The sequence below is a fragment of the Centroberyx affinis genome, unplaced genomic scaffold (genome assembly GCF_046629955.1).
Source record: "Centroberyx affinis isolate AG114_WGS23_722 - 3 ecotype Tasmania unplaced genomic scaffold, CSIRO-AGI_Caff_v1 ptg004612l_1, whole genome shotgun sequence".
Classification (NCBI taxonomy): Eukaryota; Metazoa; Chordata; class Actinopteri; order Beryciformes; family Berycidae; genus Centroberyx; species Centroberyx affinis.
The window spans coordinates 116,221-137,110 of NW_027282223.1; the positions used below are offsets into that span (position 1 = coordinate 116,221).

The window sequence follows — 20,890 nt, forward strand, 5'->3', positions numbered from 1 at the left end:
TCCAATACCAGGTCCAGTCAAGTTTAAGTCAAGACCAGGTCCAAAGGCGTTCAAGACAAAGTCAAGACCAAGGCCAGAGAAAATAGGCACTAAACAGTGTATATGTCTTTCCAAATGTGAAAATAATGCTTAGGGAGTTTCTTAAGGATGAACAGCGATCTCAGTCTATTTGCAGGAGCTCTGCACTATAACCTTCAACATACTACTAAATAATGTGTATGAGTTTGAGGGCCACAATATCACTATACTATACTATACAGGGTCGTAATCCCTTAAGTTGTTCATGGTGCTGGGGAGAGAACAAAGGTGGACCAGGTGGTGAAAAACTTTTAGATAGGCAGGAAAAAGTGGAGTCAACATCCAAAGTCCGAGTCAAAATAGACACAAGAAACACTGAATCCTTGAAACGTTTTGGAATGATTTTTCAAATTTAAAGATATCGGCACAAAATATCAGCTATCTGTAGATTCAGTCCAAAAATATCGGTATCGGTATCTGTCGTCAAATTCCATATGGGTTGACCCCTAGTATGCATGTAGTATCGTACAGTGCTCCATATTCAGCTGTTCTCTTACAACATGTGAGAGAGAGAATGGATTTGTTATTGTAGCTGTTATAGTGACTCGGTGTTGTAGCTTACCTGCACAGTCTTATGGGAACCTTGGTGAAATATCAACAGCTGCCAGAGATGAATATATTAGGCTTAGAGTCAGAGCCTTTGTGCATTTGCCAGGAGAGTCTCCCGCCGCACTGTCAAGGCAAGTTCCCCTGGGACTCCGCCATCAACATAGCATATTTAGCAGATAGAGGGAGAGAGGAGGTGGCCTGCGTTGGAAAATTGCCCCAGCAGCCCATACCTAACAACATCTGACAGGTTTATTCAGAGGTTGCAATTCAAATGCGTGGAGGTCATAGAGAATGACTCCTGGACCAGCTGTTTCCCATCATTGTCACAGTTGTAAACTGCATCCCCCGACACCTGCACCTGTGTATCTGGGTGGAAAAAAGACCCCCAACATCTGCCAGATGATAAATCTAACCACATCGCTGCAAATTAGAGGCTGAATGAGTTGCTCTGTATTATCTGAATGCATCGCTATCCCAAGACTTGTGTTCTCCGTCGGGCGCTGACAAATAGGCTGTTGTATTCATCAATGAAATGACACTGAGGTGTTTCTCGCCCATATTTGTTGCCTGCATGTATTACTGCTTAGCATACACTGCTGTGCCTGTTCCCATCTTTCTCTTCTTGCATGTCTGCTTGTCTATTAGTTGCTGTGTGGCATCGCCATAGGCCAAAACATTAATTCAGCTGCAGGCGTGCGCTGCTTTTTGTTCTCCTATCTTATAGAGACAAAACGCATTAGATCTAGGTTACCTCTTTTGTCATGATGATATATGGATATATCTTTGTCTGGATGGCTTGGTTTACATAATCCACTTCTATCAAAGCTTGTATTTGTACTGTAAGTATCAGTATCAAATTACTCTGAATCCAATTGTTACCAAACAAAATCACAGAAATGTTATTATCCGATGATTCAGTCTTGGCAGCCCCATCAGACTTGAATGGTTACTATGATTGCAGCCAAATCTCATTTCATGTAATTCATTAGGCGCATCGAGATCACTGTCTTACCTGCCACTAATCCCATTGGAGAAGAATTAGTCATAATGTAATTCTCAATTCTTAAATAAGGCCGCATGCCATCTATTTCCTAGCATTTTGCCAAGCGACAAGGACGCTTTTCAGGTTCAGTTAGATCCCCGATTTGAACGTTGCAAACACAGAATCCGAGGAGGCTAGTTGAAGTAGGCTAAGCACTAGCTGAACTCCACTGTCACGGTAAATCAAGGCCTACAATATGACTGTGACTGCGTGTGTTTGAATCCATACCAGATGAGAAGCTTTAATCCCTTTGGGTGAGGAGGCCAAGCGATGCGCAACGCAAGTGGGTTGGTATTGTTTACGTTAAATCCTGCAGATACAGTAATCCTTTCTGAGCATTGCGGGTTATAACCTGCTTGCTGACTCTTGTGGCGTCACAAATCGCCGTCATCCCCCCACCCCCCACCCCCCACCCCCCGGGCCCTTCTGGCTGCTGCACGGCCCGCCATGTTGAGAGCCATAGAGGGTTAATTGAGTGTCAGTGAAGAATATTATATTTTCCATGGTGCTGTCCTTGTCCTTTTAAACTCAATTGAGTGTAAGGCCTAGGAAAACGTTTCATATACAGTACTGAGGCTGCTAACCCAACCAGTGTTGCAGTCAAGACCACTCCAGTCAACACCAAGTCAGGCTCAAGAACACAGGTGGTCAAAACTGACTCCAAGGCAAGTCCAGATGTTTGTCTAGTACAACACAGAATAGGGATGTCACATCTTGATACATGCGGCAACTTTTTGACATTCTCAATCTGATGGTCCAATTAGCGTGTCTACCCCTACAGAGGAAAAGCTTCAACCAATTCCAGCCTGTTCAGGTTTGTGAAATATGCTGACAGCCATTGGGAGAAGGATTGCGTCGCTAAAAACAAAACAGAATAAATGAGAAATTTTAGACTGATGTCCATTTGTTTACCTGGAGTAATACCATTGGAAATTATTTCGCTTTTATCCATGAAAAGCCTTGTGTGGCACAGCTGTATGGAGGCCAGGCATGTTTTTTTCCTCTGACAGATGGCATCGTAATACAGTACAGTCTGGGAAAAACAAGCCTCTGCCTCTTCATTTGATTTTTTTAATCTGTGAAGTTTTCCTGTTTTTGTCATTTGCATTTGTGACACCTTTTCAGTTACTTGGATGTTAGCGGTGCATGGGCAGCGCGGTACGTCCAATTCTCGACAGTGTAATGTGGAAATCATTTGGATTTAGTACAGTACGCTCCGAACAAATCTGCTGCCTCAAAAGCCTATTCTCTATGACCGTGGCATCCCTATCTGTTACAGCGGTATTGTAGAGCACAGTGGAGCGGCTGTGATACTGGTGTTGTAACATGCAGTGCCAGGCCCTGTGTTAGTCTTCAGTGGCCTCAGAGGCCAGTCCTTATCTTTTAACAACACGCCTCTCAGCCATCCACTGGCATACAAATGAAAGACTCACTTAGGGGCCGCTCTCTCTCTCCCTCTCCCTCTCCCTCTCTCTCACTCTGTCTCCCTCTCTATCTCCCCCCTCCCTCCCCACCTCTCGCTGTCACACTAATCCTGTTTAGTCTTGGCAACATAGCGGTATTGCAGTATTGTTGTGCTATTGTGCTCTCCAAGATATTTTGAGTAAATGGCATATCAATATGAATGCATCAAATATTATAATAGCATCACTTACACTGTCACAGTCCACTTTCCATATCGAGGCTGTTTTTCATCAGCCTACAGCCGTAGAGCAAAGTAAAGGATCGCAAGTGTCATTTTAGACTGCCAACATGATTTATAAAACAACCATGTTTCTCCTCTCAGCTTGCTTGTAACTCAATTATGGAGTGGCTGGTCTAATAAATGGCAATAACATGCCATTGTTAAGGTTTAATGCGGTCTTTAACACCAGCCAGTGTTGTCCAATGTGAATGGAGAGCACCTAGAAAGAGTCACCAATGAGATGAGAGGAGGACTCAGTTAGCACTAATGGTACCTGGCTTGTGCTGAAAACTAATCAGGGCATCTACCTGCTCTGCTAACACAATGTATGGTAAACATCACCCATGGTTACAGTGCTTTGTGCATTCAGGCACCACACTGGACATAAGGACAAGCAATGCTCTAGCTTATCAGTACCTTAGGGAGACTGATTTTGTTCAGAAACTTCTCCCCATGCGAACCACACTAAGTTCTTGAATGGGATAATAATTATTTTTATTTTTTTTTTAATTTTTTATTATTTTTATACTATTTTTATTACATGTCTTTGTTGAATACTCAATGCTTACTGGCCAATCAAGGCATACTGAGGTTGGTTATTTCTGAATAACAGACCGCAGTTTCACATCTAGTTATATCACTCCGCAGTCAAGAAGTGCAAGTCAGTTTTGAGAGCATGAAACCATGGATCCTAGCTAGACGCGTTTCGATGGTTACAGTTCTGCTGCAAAGTGAAATTTCGTGAAATGAGCAGATTGGGCGTTGTGGACAGACATTATGTGAAAATGACATTCCTCCGCCATGAATTGGACAAAAACACAAATTGGACAGGCCATTTTCACTTAAAGGTTGGCTAAGTAAAACAACATTGGTTAAGGTTTTGGCTAAGCTTAGGGTTAGGGTTAGGAAACCACTGTATTTAAGGTTGGTGTCAAGGTTACGGTTAGGTTTAGGCAACTAAAACAATTTGGTTAAGGTTAGGGAGGCTTTGGTCATGGTTAAATAAGAAAAGGTACAAATTAAAACTTATTCATGGTAGAAATCTTCTTGGAATGACTTGACTTGGGAATCGAACTAGTGTCGTTGGCATTGAATGCAAATGCGTATGCCCATCCACCATTCGGAGATCAGGAGATTGAAATGTTAATTTTACGTTTAAATATGTTCTAGGTGATAGCTTGTGTTTTACAGCTGTTAGAAGTTAAGCTGAAAGTTATTGAATGCTGTTGCCCTTGATTTTTTTTCAAGGAAACAAAACAGAGGAGAAAACAATGAGCTTTTCTGTTTATTATCATGTGGCCATATGGACAGGCCTTATGCTGCTGATGTGTAAAAACAGGCTGGCATGGTTTCTGAGTCAATATGGAGTAACTAGTGCAACCAGTTGACTCTCTAATCCGATACAGGTTGTGGCTGTCTTCTTGCTTTTTATACTCGAGGAGACTAATTTATTTGATAGCTGAGGCTGCCTTCACAACCACAGCTACATTACTTCACTTTTTGTCTCTCTACCGAGATTCCTATCATTCAATATTCATCACCAAACTTGTTTATCCTACCCTGCAATTGGTATAAAAGAGACAACTTTTAAATAGATTTGAAAAAGGCTAATCCTCCGAGTTTTGAAACAAAAACAAGCATGTATCTGACGAAAACAGAGCAACATTATTTCAATTTCAAATAGGATGGATTTTCTAATAATGTTTGTGTGAATGCACAAACGTACTTCAAATAGGTGTCTTTTTGTTTCAGCTTTCTTCAAACACTTTGGCTCTGAGTTTGAATAAATTGTTTGATTTGCATAGTTTTTTTTCTGCTACTTAATGTAGACTCAGCAGTGAGGAATAACGCCCAAATCTGCTTTTGTACAGTACTTCTAGTTACTGTTTGTTTCTTTTACCTTTGTAGGTAGTTAGCATAATTAAGTACCAGGACCAACTGCAGTAATAAGGTGATCATACTGTATTTCCAAGGTGCAAGATGTTAGGATGTGAGCTTGGTCCATTCAATCTACAAAATACAGTAACATAAGTCTCCTCAAACGGATGATATTCTCATGAATATTCATGACTGGGGGCAGGCTTGGTTCTTCTGTCAAATCAAGCGTCAGGCTAAAACATGATGATCATAAATATGCATCAAGCGGATGGGGAAAATCATAAATATTCATTGACGAGTTTATATATCACTGACTTTGACATGCGCAGTAATGTACTTCTGAACTACTAACTACAGAACTACAAATCCTCCCAAGGCTCATGATTCCCGTCGACTTTCTTCCTAATGTATTCTCTTTGGGGCTGTCCTCCACAGCCTGTTTCCTCAAATATACCTCCAGAAGACACAAGTCCTTCACAGTCCCCCCCGGATGTTATCTTTGCTTTGAATATTGCCAGTGTTGCGATGATTACAACCAAGAACCATGTTTTCTGACAGCTGTTCAAAAAAAATTGCGAGGTAATTTGTGTATTTTTCTTTTCGTTTTTTTTAAAGTGCAAGGATGGAAAATTGTAAATCAAAGGATACAATTTCATCTTCGTGTTCTAAAGTGCCTTTAATTAGACCCCTTCTTTTGACAAAATTGCACCGCTTTTTGTAAAGTGCTGCCTCTATTGTTTTTTTTTTAAAGATTTACGGGGTTTAATATTGTAAAATTTCAGTTATTGACTAAAATTACAAGTCCTTGCACTAGCTGTGGGGAATTGTTGACTTTGTAAAAGCTCTTGTAATTGCAAAATTACAAATTCCAGGAGGGACCTATATTCCCCTCAAGCCACCTCCAAACAAACAGAAGGGAACAAAGACCACCGCAAAAACCAGCCAACCAAGAACAGAAAAGGGGGGATTAAAACAAGTTCTGAAAGCCACCCACTGGGATGCCCAAAGAGAGTTGTGAGCAAATAAGAATGGTTTCTAAAATACAACCGCCAAGAGTCCCCACTAATTATGTCCAAAAAGGGCAAAACTACAAACTAAGAAAAGAGAAACCTGGGGGGAAATGAATGACTTACTGAATGACTCACTAAATCAATGACTTACTGAGTGAATGAACGAATGAATGAACCATCTACCCCAGCTCATACAGAGAAAATCAAGCAAAGTGTTGTCTTATGGCAGAGCTCAAGGTGTGTCCTCACTATACCTATCCTCTGCCAAGGCTTTAACTGCTTTAGCTTGGCAGGCGCAGGAGAAGAACATTATGACTAACAAACTGTCGCAGAAAGCACGAAAACCTAAAAGAAAATGAGGTAACCACTGACATTAGAGGCCATTACACAGTAATGACTAAGTAACCAAGACCAAACCTCTAGCCAGCGCCTATAGCCGAGAAAAACTGAAGCAAAAAAACCCCTCAGAAACAAGCAAGCATCACACCCGGGTCGCTTTGATGAACTTCATATGTAGTTCCTTCACACACTTCGTTTTCTCGAGGATTAAAGATAAAAGACCGAACTCAAATGCTGTCATTTGGCAAATGCATGTTTCTAATCAGGCATTAGGGCCTTAATAATAATATGGATGTGATGAGTATTTTCTTCTGGTGCTAAATCTTACAGACATTCATTTCAAGCATGCAAATCAGGGGCAGATGGAATTAGCGAAGAAGTGTGTGGGGGATGAGAGATGTGTCGCTAGGGGTCGACATCTTTTGTGGAACATAAGTCCCATTTATCCCAAATTAGGACGGGTGCGGCACTGTTTCCCTTTGATGTTCGCCTTGGCGGGGGGCTCGGGCGGGGTGCAGGGTGGTGGGGGGGGGGGGGTAGGTCGGGGCAGATTGCTGGAGCACAAACAGATGTTCAAGGCTCATCCTTTGAGGTGGTGATGAAACGTGGCCGGGGCGCGAGTCTTTACATCCCACTGTCACTCAGTTGACACGGAGACACAAGGGCAGGACTGCGGTTGACACTCCAACACAGAGCGCCGCGTAGTTAGACTTGGCACACGCCACTGTACTCGCATGTGATTTGACTGGAGGGCACCGGTGCATTGCAAAGTTATAGTCTAATGAGGATGAAAGCACTACCCAGCGAGCGTTTGACGGATGGTGATGTGTCACAGGTGCTCAAGTTCAGTGTCAAGTGAAAACGAGCACACATTTTTTCACGATGCGATATTATGGCATGGTAAAAATTCATATTAAAACAGCTTTGGAAGCTGTTATGAACTGATATCAGAAAGATGTTTAGTAGGGATGGGACCATATGTTTATCTCACGATACGATTCGATACGCAATATGGAGTTCACGATTCAATACAACCACGATATCATGTAGTAAATAAAGGTTCCATGACAACAAAGTCGGACTGTGCAGAATTCTGTTTATTTCTGAGACACAAATCTTTCTAGCGATGGCACTGGCTTGCTAGACTGTAAACAACAATTTAAAAATGTCATTCCAAAGTGTTAATAATAATTTGGATGGAGAGCTTGTGAAATTGTGATGGTCAAGCGTCTCATTTGTGATTACTACAGCAGAATAAAATGGACCTAATATCACGATTCATTTTTCTGCCCCATGATACATATCGTCACATTTTTGTTGGTACAACGTCCCTAATATTTAGGTTGACGTCGTACCAACTTTCATTTTGGGGCCATATGATAGGTTTTCTATGTTGCTGCAGGCCATCGTATTAACATCTATTCAATTCTAAATATTTTGACCTCAAATTAATAACATTTTGTCTCTCTTTCCTTAGGAATACGACGATGGCTACGGAACAGCTTATGATGACCAGGGATATGAATCCTATGACAACAACTACAGCAATCAAGGACAAAAGTAAGTACAGCATTCATTGCTAATAGTCACTTTCTTCTCCAAATATTTCTCGCTATGAGCCACTTAACTTTAGGACAGCTCAAAAAAAGCAAAGCATAACTCATGAAGCTCCACTTGTATCAACATAAAAAAAAAGAACGTTGAGTCACGCTGAGTAGACAGAATTAAAAAAATAAATAAATAAAACATATCTTGGATTGTTGACAGGATGTTGCATACATGACATCCAGCATAGCCCACACTATGTAGTGACAGGATGTGGTGTGTATGTAGGAGTACACTGGTGATGCTGAATGCGAGTTATTAATAACAATAAGCTACAGTCATAATGTCACGGACTGAAAGGGAGCAGTCAGAAAAATTCAAGAAGCATAATAAAAGGTGAAATTGGATGGCATAGCAGGGTCTCTTAGTTAAGTATTACAGTTGTTGGAAATGTGGAAACTTTGGCTCAGATAATACGGAAAATACACAGTTTCAGAGAAGCTACATTTGCGTCAAACGTATTAATGGCAGTTAATTGAGTTAAATTCATTATCTTGGCTTTAATCACCCTTTAAAAGATCTTGCCAATAGTGTGCTCCCTTCAGTTTTTCTTCTTTTCTTCAGTGCGGTCGCTGTTGTGTCTCATGACAATGCAAAGCAAACTGTCCTGCTGGCATGTTGCTCCATTTAACAGAGGGTCCTGGGCAGCTAAATGCAGAATATTGATTTTCGTATATCCAGGGAGCGATCACCCTCCCCGTGTCACATAAGGTCAAAGGCTTTTCGCTTTGGTTTGTTGGTGTCCCGCTAACAGCCAAACTCCGTCACACAATGCGCCCCGTTTATATTTGTCCGCCTGAGCCGTTTCATAGAGGGGAATGATTGTTGGCACACTTAGGGTGTCAGAAAATTGCATTGTATTAGTGGCAGCTGTAAAAAAAAAAAAAAAAAAAAGAAGAAAACAGGTAGAAAAAAAAACATATTACTCTGTCCCTTGCCTTTTGTGAGCGGGATGGTCGATGTTTTCTTTTGTGGCGGTGTCAGGATGTATGTCTCCCAGGGCTCGTCCATCCTTTGTGCTATCTCTTTTTTGGACCAGTCTCTCTCTCTCTCTCCCTCTCTCTCCCTCTCTCATCTTGAAGTGTTGGCTGTTAGATGTAGAGATGCTGGCTGGGGGGACGCAGGCCCGCCCTGGGTATCTGCAGCTATTTGTTTTAAAAGCAGCCTTGTGAATAATGGTGGTGTGGAGGGAGGGGGGTGGGGGGTGGGGGGGTCAGCAGAAGAAAAATGGAGTCCATCATGTAAAGGCTGGAGGCTGGGTTGACTCAAAAGAGATTTTCATGTCTGTTATCTGGCGAGAGACGAGGCAACTAATAGGGCCCAGACATCGAAGCCTGCGTCTCCAGAGACGACTGATTCACTTACTTCTTCTCTTATTTGTGCGTGCTATGTCTAGCATTTGCTTGAAAGGTTTCTGTTACTGTGAGCCGCGTGTAATAAAAGACAGGTTTATACAGCGTTGTTGTCATGTGACAGCCGTTGGTTTGATTGACTCCCCTCTCTTTTTTTCTGCGACCGTCTGTCCATAAACACAGAGGATAAGGCACATGCTCTTTATTTGTCCGCTGTTGTGTCTTGTAGGCGTTACAATATAATAAGCATCGTAAAACCGTCCAATATTGACAGGAATGATGAATAATGCTAACATGTGACAACGCCAAGCGCATGAGACTCTTGATTCCTTACATTCCCTCGCCACAGTGTTTGATTTTGGAGCGATACAGAGACAGAATTGTGACGCAAACTGTAATCAAACAATCCATTACAACTGTAATCAAACAATTCATTATGTTTAATTAATGCGTTTTCTACATCAAAAGCGGCACTTTCGTGGCAGTTGTAATTAAGCCGACGTAATGATGGCGTGCCACTCGGTGAATTCCTCTCCACAGTCACAGTCCCGTTTAGTTTCGTGATGGACAGAGGTGCAGCCTTTTTCGTCCCCGAGCCGGAGGAAAAGTCGTGGCAGGTCCCAGCTGCAGCAGGGCCTCGAGGAGTGTATATGTGTGTGTGTGTGTGTGTGTGTGTGTGTGTGTGTGTGTGTGTGTATGTGGACAAGATGTCTCCTAACAATGCCTCTCGCAGCCTAAGGAGCTCCAGTCACCACATCTGAGCTCTGACTGCGTGGCAGGGTTTCTGTAGCCGGAGGATAACAAGCAGAGCAATTTACCGTCTCTCTGTCATGGTATTACCCCAAAAGGCTTGTGGTGCAAACAGGCCTGCCATTTATGGACACAGTTTGAAATTAAAGGATGGTTTCAAAAGGTGCCCTTCCTCATAAGCAGACTGTGATGCTGCACACACATTGGCTCCTGGTGCTGTAATTATCTTTAAATAGGTTCCACAACACACGCAGTACAGTTAGATAGAGACAACATGGGCGGTTGATTCCTCTCTTACCTTCATTGTTCTTGTCCTTCGCTTGATAAATTCAAAGTAGTGAGAATACTTCCCGGGTAAAGTCACTATTTTTCATCTAAACTAGCTCAGCATGAGGGATAGTGATTGTCCATAGATTTTGGATAATTCGAATCCAATCTGACATTTAAAGCAGGCGATAACAAAGTAACAGCTATTTTTCTTCATCGATACCGGAAATATCACTCCTGACCGCTGTCACTGCCCAGCAACGACGATGATAAAACCTTACTGTCGTTTGCTGGGTTTAAGAAATGTTAGTGGAAGGTGGAAAACGGCAACCGGTGACAAATGAGGCGAGAGCGTGTCTAACCGCTCCTTCCATATTCCGTCGCGTTCAAGAACTCGAGTCGAGTAATTTTCGGCTTAATTCAAGTTGAAAGGCAAATAAGGCGCTCCCCAACCTTGAGACATGAGACTTAAGCTAAGCAAGCCCCCCTTTTTTTTTTTTTTTTTTTTTTAGACGCCCCGAAGACACTTCCAGACATTTACATCTTTCAGAAGAGAGCCGAAGCCTGGGGGGGGGGGGGGGGGGATGGGGGGGAACCTCGCGGAACGCTACCTCAGCACGACAGCCGTGGCAGCATCACAGCCGCCTCTCGCGCCGCGCTCCCGCAACACACCGCGGAGGCGCTAATTTATCATCTTCCTTCTTAGGGAAATGCGGCAGAGGGGGGGGCCTCGTCTCCGGAGAGGGGCGAGCCGAAACGCGCTCGGGTACCGATCGGGCGGAAGGTTCAAGGAGCGCCGCTTGTGCGAGAGAGAGAGAGAGAGAGAGAGAAGAGAGAGCGTCTTTTTTTTTTTATTTTAATTTTATTAGCGCGGCGAGAGAAGGCGATCGGAGGAGGGACGACAGCTGCCGCGGCCGGACACGCTCGGGGAGAGAGGTCGCGGCGAGGTCGGCCCCGCGCGGATCAGAGCGTTATTTCATACTTGACACCTGCGAGACCGCGGGGGCCGAGCGACACCTCGCACCTCCCTTTTCCCTTCCACCTTGTTTCGTTTGTCGTCGTCGCGGCTCCCGAGGGGCCCCGCGGTTACAAGGATAGCCGTGTGACAGTGTTTTAAAAAGGGCAGACGCATCCCTGAGGAGCAGCTGTAAATCTCCGCACAGGTGACAGGCGCGGAGGAGAACAGAGGAGGAGAGCTGCTGGATTTTTTTTTCCGAATCGCGGATCAGGTCGGCTGCTTGAAAGAGCCCCGAAACAACTCAGAACTACTCGCCAACGCCAAACACACACACACACACACACAAACTTCTAGTCCCATTCTATTAATAATTTAAAGGGGCAATAAGTAAGATTTGTACTGCCTCATGGCACAAAATGACCATAATATATCTGCAGGGAATTGATAGGGGTTTTGATCAATACTAATGACTCAACCATTATTTGGCCAGGTGCTGAGATTGCTGGCTTTCAAAACTCACTTTCTGGCACATAGTCTTTTGGAACAAAAACACCCCACACCACCAGTTTCAAGACACACACACACACACACACACACACATATATGCCCCTTCACATTTTAAACTGCTCAACAGTGGAGTACGGAGCTCCGAACGAGCAGCTGTGCCAGAAACCTGCATAGGAGGAGATAAGTTCTATCAACAACACTGATATCTGTCTCAATGTAGACCGCTCGTCAAGATGAGTGACAAGTGTTGGGGCGGGAACTTAGCCAACTGAGGGGGAGGGGGGCGGGACTAACAATACACTTCCTGTCTCAAGACAAAAAGTTACATATTGTAGCTTCAATGCTCCCTCAATAGGATTCACAGATTCTAGATAGTCACAGTATTACACTCATGTTTAGTGCAACCAAAACATTATTCCAAAGTGTTGGACCATATGGATGAAAGGTTATACTTAAAATAAAAGACACTACACAGTCTACACAGGTGGATGTCATGTATTTTTAGTTGAAAAAACTGTAACATAAATGGTCCGACTGAGACCAGAAAGAAGATTTGACTCATTTGTAAAGTAAAATCTGTGCCGCAGGCCATTTTGTCCTTCTTTGTGACACCTCAGCGGGGGTTCAACATTGGAGATTGCCTTGCAATCAGCCACCACGTTGAGCAATCACCAGTGTATCCATAAGGAGGGTTTCCATTTGAAATTATGTGAGCTTCATTTTAAACCGTAGGACAGGAAAAAAAGTAATGCTGCTCCTTTTTTTTCATCCGTTTTCAGTCCGTCTATTGTCGTCTTCGGAAATCACCGGTGAGTTCTGTACTGTAATCAGACCATTCAATGTGGGGCATTTTTCGTCAGCGTTTTATTGTTCATCCTCGTTCCAGGAATGAATGAAAAACGTGATTATACAAGTCAAAGAAGTATTGTCACTTAAAGGATTCTTAGTCCTTTGTGTCCTTCATGATCAGTCAGCCGGGATAAAAATGTCCAGCGCGCATGCAAGAAGTAGGCCTGTACCAGAAAAGCTGCCTCTCCCCACGTCAGGCTGACCCTCCAGTACCTCTGCAGCCGCTCCTAATGTCCCACTTGATTTCTTCAGATTTATCAAAGAGGAATGGAAGAGTAATGGCGATGTAAGAAAACAAAGTCCACTAGGGACGTGTACTACATCATTCAGATTTAACACCGCCATCTGTTTCGCGGCGCCCGGGAATGGCAACATCAGTGCTTAAAATGAGCCATTCACGGAGATGACAGATGCCTGGAAGAGGCAGGTTCTTACCTGTGGAAAAAGTAGGCCTGGAATCAGGTTCCTGATGAGAGACGCGCTCATCTAATAGGCGTTGCGTTTGCTCCTGGAGGTCCGGGGCCAGGGCTTTAGACAGATTGCCTTTCTTCGTGTCTTGGCCAGCTGAAGTGCTGGGAGACACAGAGCAGCGGACGCCTTCCGCTAATGAATGTCAAATCAAAAGCTGACCTATTTAGAAAGTCAAAGCACTTTCACACCTATGACAGGGCAATATCTCTACTGAGACTTAACCACCCCAGGCACCTCATCTCATGCTTGTGTTCATGCTGCCAGCTGTGCACTTTTGACTAGGCGAAGCTGTGATTTGGGATCGGTGATGATAAACGCGGAATGTGCAAAGGAATGTCAAGGCTTTTCAGTTGAAAGTTTCCTCAAGTTATCTCTCTAAACTATTACCGGCTGAAAACATTTTCAATATTTCTTCTTCTCTTTTTTGTTTGGAACCTGAAAAACATGAGAATACTGAATCCTTTGAAGCCAGTGATGTAAGTACCAGAAATTACATTATGAAATAGGAGTGTCTAGGTTTCCTTGCTGCATCATTAGCCGTTAGGGAATGTTTAGTTTGCTTGGAATATATAGTACATAAATATAAACAGTAACAAATGATTTCAATTCTAGATGCATACTGTGTTTACGCCATTAGTTCACTTCATAGACCGGTGAGTGATGCTAAAATGTGCCGCAGGGGCTTTCCACTGCGCTGAACTCTGGACCGCGCATACCAGAAATTTCACCCGAATCTTTGACCTTCAGGATGCATCTCTGGACTCGCCCATCTCAGTAATTGAGAAGGGAAAGTCACTATGGGGAGAAGTTGTGTAGGGATATTGATAAAATGTCACCCCAGAAATTAGAAGCGCCTAACAGCTTTCAGTGCACTCTTCCTCTCTGTGCAAAGTGCAGGTCTGACCCGGCAGCTTTCAACATACCAGAGCACATATTGGTCCTCACAGTCTTTAAGAGTAGTGGTGAACAGAAAAAAAAAAAAACATTTCGCAGGCATCTGAGCTCCGGGTTTCTGCGAGACAAACACAGTGAAAATATGTGAGGAATAACTTCAGACGGCCTACAGCTTGTGAGCAAATCTCTGAACTAGTGTTACCTGTGCTGTGAGGCATCCTGGTTTGTGTGGTTTGTGTTTTTGTTTTTTTTTATTCTTAAATATGAGAGAGCGTTGTACAGGAGAGCCTGAGATTATCCAATATTTGTCATATGTCTGGAAGCCCCTGTGCCAAATGTGAATTGTGGCAAATTGATTTTCTGACATTCATAAAAATTGATGTTTATTTAGAGGGGGACCACTCTGGAATATACCCTGGCATTTTAGCATAGTGTGAAATCTAATTATTTAGTATCCTGTCAGGTCTTGTCAAGGGGTACACAACATGACGAGCCAAAACATGCACTCAGTTGTCGCATGTGTGTGTGTCTCTCTCTCTCTCTCCCTCTCTCGCTCCACCAATGAGCGGTGTCAAGGATATTCCAGTGACTTGACACCCATGGCAGATGCAAGGTGGCACCTCTGCCGCGGGGCTGATTGGAAAGCTCGCACTCTGAGCAACAACAGCTGGCCTCACTTCGTGAAGGGAGACTACAGTACATTAGCACGAGGGAAAAGCCTTGTTTGCTGCTGTTGGGTTTGCATTGTTTGTAGTTGAATCATGAGCTGTGCAAAATTTATGCTAAGCCTGACTTAAGGCGCAAACCTCTTTAGGGAGCTGTCGCATGTCTCATTAAGCCGGCATAGTGCTTTTAAATAGATTCCTTCCTCTGTCCCCAATTGGTCATGTTAGGTTGTTTCTTTACAAACACTAGTTTCAGAAAACAATGCAACAGTCAATCAGCTTGTCATGATGTTGCTACTGAACGGCATCATCTGTGGTGGAAAGAGTTCCAACGTATTCTACTCAAGTACTTGAGTAGAAGTACTTTTCCCAAATTCTATTTTAGTAGAGGTAAAATTACTTCAAGTAAAGAGTAGCTAATTTAAAATGTACTTGAAAGTGACCGAGTTACATTTAAAATAAAAAAGACATTGTTACATACAGTATGATCTTTCCCTTGCAATGTAAGAAAGGTGAGAGACCAGAGTTCAATATGGGACACTGAACTGGGATGTTGAACGTTTTCAAAATAAGATTCTGAAATTAATTTCATTATTTGACCTATAATATAAAATTAACTGAAAATGTCTATCCCCGTTATTCAATAACATTACTACACTGATGTTTATTTTGTTATAGCTCCAACTAGCTAACAAGCTAGACAACAACCAGGCTAACACAAAGTGGGATGGATGACTTATTGATAATGTTAACTGAGCTGCTATCATGGATACATTTCAGCATTTCATGTTACAGTTAGTTAATGTAACCTTTCCTCCATGTGCTTTAGCTGGTTTGATGCAGATGTAGTTCATATCTGGCCAGGTTCTGATGCAATGCTTATGGAGAGCCGCTAAAAACTGTGCTATAGATTCTGCTATAATACCTAAGTCAAAAATAACTTAAGTAAGAGTAATATGATTGACTTAATGAACTACTCAACGCAGTACACATTAGATTGAAAGTGATCTCAGCTCTCTGGCTCCCTGGTTGATCAGCTGCCTCCATCTCTTCCATGGAGTATACAGTAATGTTAGGCTTCTTTGCTAGCTAACATTAGCAACTGAACCGTTAGCAAACCTATCTTATAGCATATTACTTACATACACTATATGCGTAATATATACTGTATACATCCATGCATTGATTATACAACAATACACTCTGTTATTAAATGTGTTGTGTCGTACAATTGCTATATATTTCTCCATACATCACTGTATGGCAAACTACTAGATGAAAAACTGAGATGTAAGTTCTCCTGTTGTAGCCTATGATGTCTGGTGAATTCATTTGCATACGAGTGGAAGATATTGGGAATTATTGAAAATTTGCAAAGATGTGAAGATTCATAATTAAGGTTACATTTTCACAGTACTACTTCTTTTTATTAAGTGGCTACTGCTCAATAAAGAGCAGACTTAATAGCGGATTCAATTTACAATTTGCAAATGTCCTCGAGTGCTGATGTCATTTGATAGAGGACTGAAGTGTCTCACCCCTGACTGATAGTAGTCCTGATTTTTGCTCTTGAAGATCACGGCGTAAAAAAGCTACTCAAACGACAGTAACGGGAGTACATGCGGTGCGTTACCTCGTCTCGTGTGTCGCCCCCGTCACCCCTAGTTGCCCTCAGAAGTGGTGTTGTGTTGATGTGGTGTGTTGAGGCTTTGGATGGTGCCTTCAGCTCTCTAATCCGCAGAGAAGAGAGGTGCTGCTGTCACTGACAGACTGACAGGCAGGCAGAGAGGACCCAGCTGTGATGGCTGGCGTCGGCTCAGTGGCAGCCTTATGATGAATTGCCTCTCTTGAATGATAGCACTGTTACTGAATGATACTGACGCAGGATTGTTCTGTCAGCATCTCACCGGCGACCGCAGATAAATAAATAAATAAGCGAGAAATGAACCACTATGCCGCCCCACCCCCCAACCCTCCCCCACATCTTTTTATTTTTCATTAAAGTTGCCATCTCTCATAGATCTCCATATGCGGTGATACGGAACTGTAAGTTTGTGCAAAAATATGGCGAAGGAAATTGCCTTGTGAAACCGCAAATGTAGCCCAACTTTTGAGTGATTGGAGGCTGTCTGATGGTTGCTTTCTACTTTTATGTCCAACAGAGTATAGCTGAAAAACGCCGCCTGTGTGTTTCCCTCCGCGACACCGTATACTCTGTGATTGCATATTGCTAAATATGACTTTGATGTTCTTCAATAATAGGCCTACCGAAAATGAGTAATTTATATTCCATTTATCTGCTGATAACTGCAATTTGTGCGATGCAAAGTATATCATTTTTCCCTTATTTCATGTTTACCGATAGATTCTGACTTCCAACTAACTGTTCTCTCTTTTCACAGCTCAGATGACTACTATGAGTATGGACACAGTGGGGAATCATATGATTCCTATGGTGAGTTGCCGTTTTCTCTTCAAATTTCCCCTCCACTGATAATGTCATATGATGCGATGCAGATGCAGTTGTGCAGCATGGTTCTGTAAAGTAGCCTGTACCCCCCCGTTATATAGATACACAATACTAGTATTATTACCATTACTAAAAAGTATTTTTTTACTGCAGTTTGTTAGGCTAACTACAGGAAACTACCCTAAAACGCAAGGCTTATGGGTATCAGGTGTTGACATCTGATACCCAGCAGTTACTCATGCTTAGAAACCCTAACATAACAAAATGGCAAAGGGCAGTCTGGACTAATGCTCATATTCAGCTATTTCTTCCTGTGTTCTTAACTGGTATGAACACCAGAGACGGTCAGTTACAGCAAAGAGCACAGACAAGTCCATCACGCTCAGCTAAAGTTACAGGAACTGGAAGGAAACTGTTTTGACTCCCCCTGCCACCAAAATCCCTAACCTGGCGGGACGACAGGTCACCAAAACTCTGTCAAATCAACCAGCTACTGTGCCTTTTGTTTACAAGCCCTGCTTCTCTTGTAATTAGGCAGTCTGAACCTAAACGAATCAAATACAAAAATGCAACAGAATCAACTTTTCCACTGTGGTTTGGACACCTGGAGGTGTGATCGCACCCTGAGAGTTTGTTGGTGCAACACCCCGTCCCGTCTGGCTCGGCGCTCGGCTTCGTGCCTCAGCTTCGTGACCAGTCTCCTGTTGGGATGCTGTACATGAAGTTTAGAAAGAGATGCAAGTTGCCATAAAGTGCACACAAAGTTAACACCGCTGAGACGACAGTAAACAATACTTGTTTAACATCTCAGTGTTTTGACAAGATATGAAGCCGGCAAAGGTCACCTCTGCTGCAGGGTCCCCTAACACATAGAGTGCAACAGAACAATAATGGAGCTAATACAGTATATGCTGCGGAGCTGTTGAGCTGCAGGTTAATCCTCCTCTGGTAATGAGATATACACTGCACTATGTAACTCACACTGAGAAGCTTCTCCAAGGTGTTAAATGCACAACTTGCGGTGGAAAATGCATTAGTACACAATTAACTCATTATAGCAGTTATTTACCAGAGGCTGCGGTTCAATTAATAGTGTTGCTTAGAACATGCTGGGGTGTACCATTTAATCCTCTGAGAAAAATCTATTCTGACTATGCAGCTGCAAACTTAAAAATATAGTGTTAAAAGTGTGATGGATTAGTTTGTGCATTTGTGTTTGCTGAGCTAAGCTACAAGCGCAAAGGTTTAATGCAAGTATTTGGCTCTCAGACAAGGCTACAGAAATGTATGTGCTATATGTAAATGTTTTATAACATTTGTTTAATTACTGTAGCAGCTTACTGTAAGTAAGAATGCATTACCGGTACTTGGAAATGGATAATATAATTACAGTAAGTCACACTTCTGTGTGCTGCACATTTTTTCATGCCTTAAAGTACAATGAGAGATGACTGCTGTGATTTTGCTCTGCGTAATCTTTTCTGTGTGAAATGTACACATCACTAGTTATTTGGGGAAATGAGGAAAGAGTAGTCACTGTATCCTTTGCATCATTACATTTATCGATTTGATTTGATTTATCGAGATCCCCATTAGCTCTGCATGACCAACTTATTTTTATGATGAAGGGATTTGAATGTGTTCTTGAAAGTAAGTCAGAGCTAACACAACAAATGCGTTTTGGAGGAAACTTTCCCCAACTTTGCTGACCACACAAGCAGAAGAACCAAGCAGCGTCAACTCACTGGAGTATTACGCACCGACACATACAATGAAAACAGCACAGCACATAATTGCTGCATAGGTCAAAGAGAAAAGGAGCTTGACAGTTCAAAGGAAACCAGATAAACAGGGTTGATGCGCATCCTTGTTCTCACCACACAAGGTTACCTTGGTCCGTTTCTTTAAAGTGACTGTCAGTGAAAGGGTGACAGGTTTAATTAAGGAGTATTGGTTATGGGCTGCCAACAGAGAGCCTGCCACTGAGAAAAAAACAACCCTTTGTGAGCCTCAGCTCTAGGGAAGAGTCTCTGCTGGCCGGAGATCAGACAAAGGGTGCCATCGATACTGGCACTTTCACATTGACAGTACCGGGGGGTGAGCAGGGGCTGATTTGGGCTAATGGTAATTGTGACCTTTTTGCTGGGAGCCACTAAACGGGTCCTTTTCAAGTAGCTATTTGATCCTCTCATTCAATTATCTGAGATGCATCCTTCCAGGTGAAAGTCATGCTTCTTGGTCTGACTCTGTGTTTGCTCTCCAGGCTTGAAACAGTACTTTTGTCATTAGATTAGCCACATCAATACCACACATGCAAAGGGCTCACAATTTAGCGATGCATCGCTTTCACGGAACAGAACATATTTACAAGGCTTACATGACTGGTTATGAGTGTATGATTAAACCAGTTATACAGACTTCACTCGTCTTTAATCATTCCCCATCTGCTTCTTTTGTTTTCCTCCTAATCAGGTCAGGAAGAGTGGGCAAATAACCGCAGCAAGGCACCGTCAGCACGAACAACCAAGGGAGTGTACAGAGATCAGCCATACTCCAGATATTGAACTGTTTATACAACCTGCACCTGAGTCCTCATGGCTGTTTCAACTCAAGTAATGGATTTTTTATGGACGCTCCCACCTTTTTAGAATTGAAAATGAAACTAAACCGCCTAATAACGCAGAGGAAACGGCGATAGCGAATACGATGAATCCATAAAAGTTGTTTTAAAAATGGCAGCCCCCTGATTACAAAACTTATTCCCACTGGGCAAAAATGTGTAAAGCAATTTAGATAATCTATCCTTTCCTCTAGGAGAAAATCGACTGGACATTGAGATTAAGAAAGACTCCATAGTACATTAAGTTTCTCTCTCAGCTATGTGATTGTAAAGAACGACATTGTATCAAGCTATTTTACTTGGTAATGATTACTAAATCACTAGAAGATGTTGATACAATGTTTCTACACAGCTGCCAGTGCAACTTAATTTATCACCCTCTATTCTTTAAACCTTGAAATGCGTGGTTGATCACTTTAAAATGTAGTAGTTTAGTTCTAGGAAAGTGCAGTACTGTAGATATTTTTCTGAGGGGTAATTGGTGAATTGTGTCCCTTGTAAATTATACCTTTACAAAATGAAAAGAGAAAAGTCATACTGTATACATATTGTATTGCTGTTTTCTCCTTTTTGTAAGATAATAGTTCTTTAGTGTTAAAGGGCTTATAAAAGCATGGTGTGGAACTGTGGATATTGTCAGCTGTTTTCTTCTTAAAGCCTATGTAGTTGTGTTCATGATTATTCCCCCCTAATACATCCCCTTTAATACATCTTAAATAGCTGGTCATATTTTCTGTAAACCGAATAACCCTAGCTGCAAAACAGTCCAGGAGCTTTGGGGTTTTTGTGATTTTTTTAGAGGCTCTAAACAAGTAATTTCAATGTCATTTTTTGAATTTAAACAAATACTTTTCTGACTTTGTAGGCCTAATAATCAATTTTCAGATACTAAATCCAATACT

The 20,890-nt window shown here is 42.4% G+C and overlaps 1 protein-coding gene across 1 annotated transcript in view; it reads left to right on the plus strand.

Moving 5' to 3' along the window:
* Nucleotides 1-20,201, plus strand: part of khdrbs3 (KH domain containing, RNA binding, signal transduction associated 3) — a 74,183-nt gene extending 53,982 nt beyond the window's left edge. The window contains exons 7-9 of the mRNA XM_071544606.1: nucleotides 8,058-8,140; nucleotides 17,301-17,353; nucleotides 19,841-20,201. Of these exons, the coding sequence (XP_071400707.1) occupies nucleotides 8,058-8,140; nucleotides 17,301-17,353; nucleotides 19,841-19,932 (228 nt within the window). The 3' untranslated portion in view covers nucleotides 19,933-20,201. The remainder of the gene's footprint in view (nucleotides 1-8,057; nucleotides 8,141-17,300; nucleotides 17,354-19,840) is intronic.
* The last annotated feature ends 689 nt before the right edge of the window (nucleotides 20,202-20,890 follow it).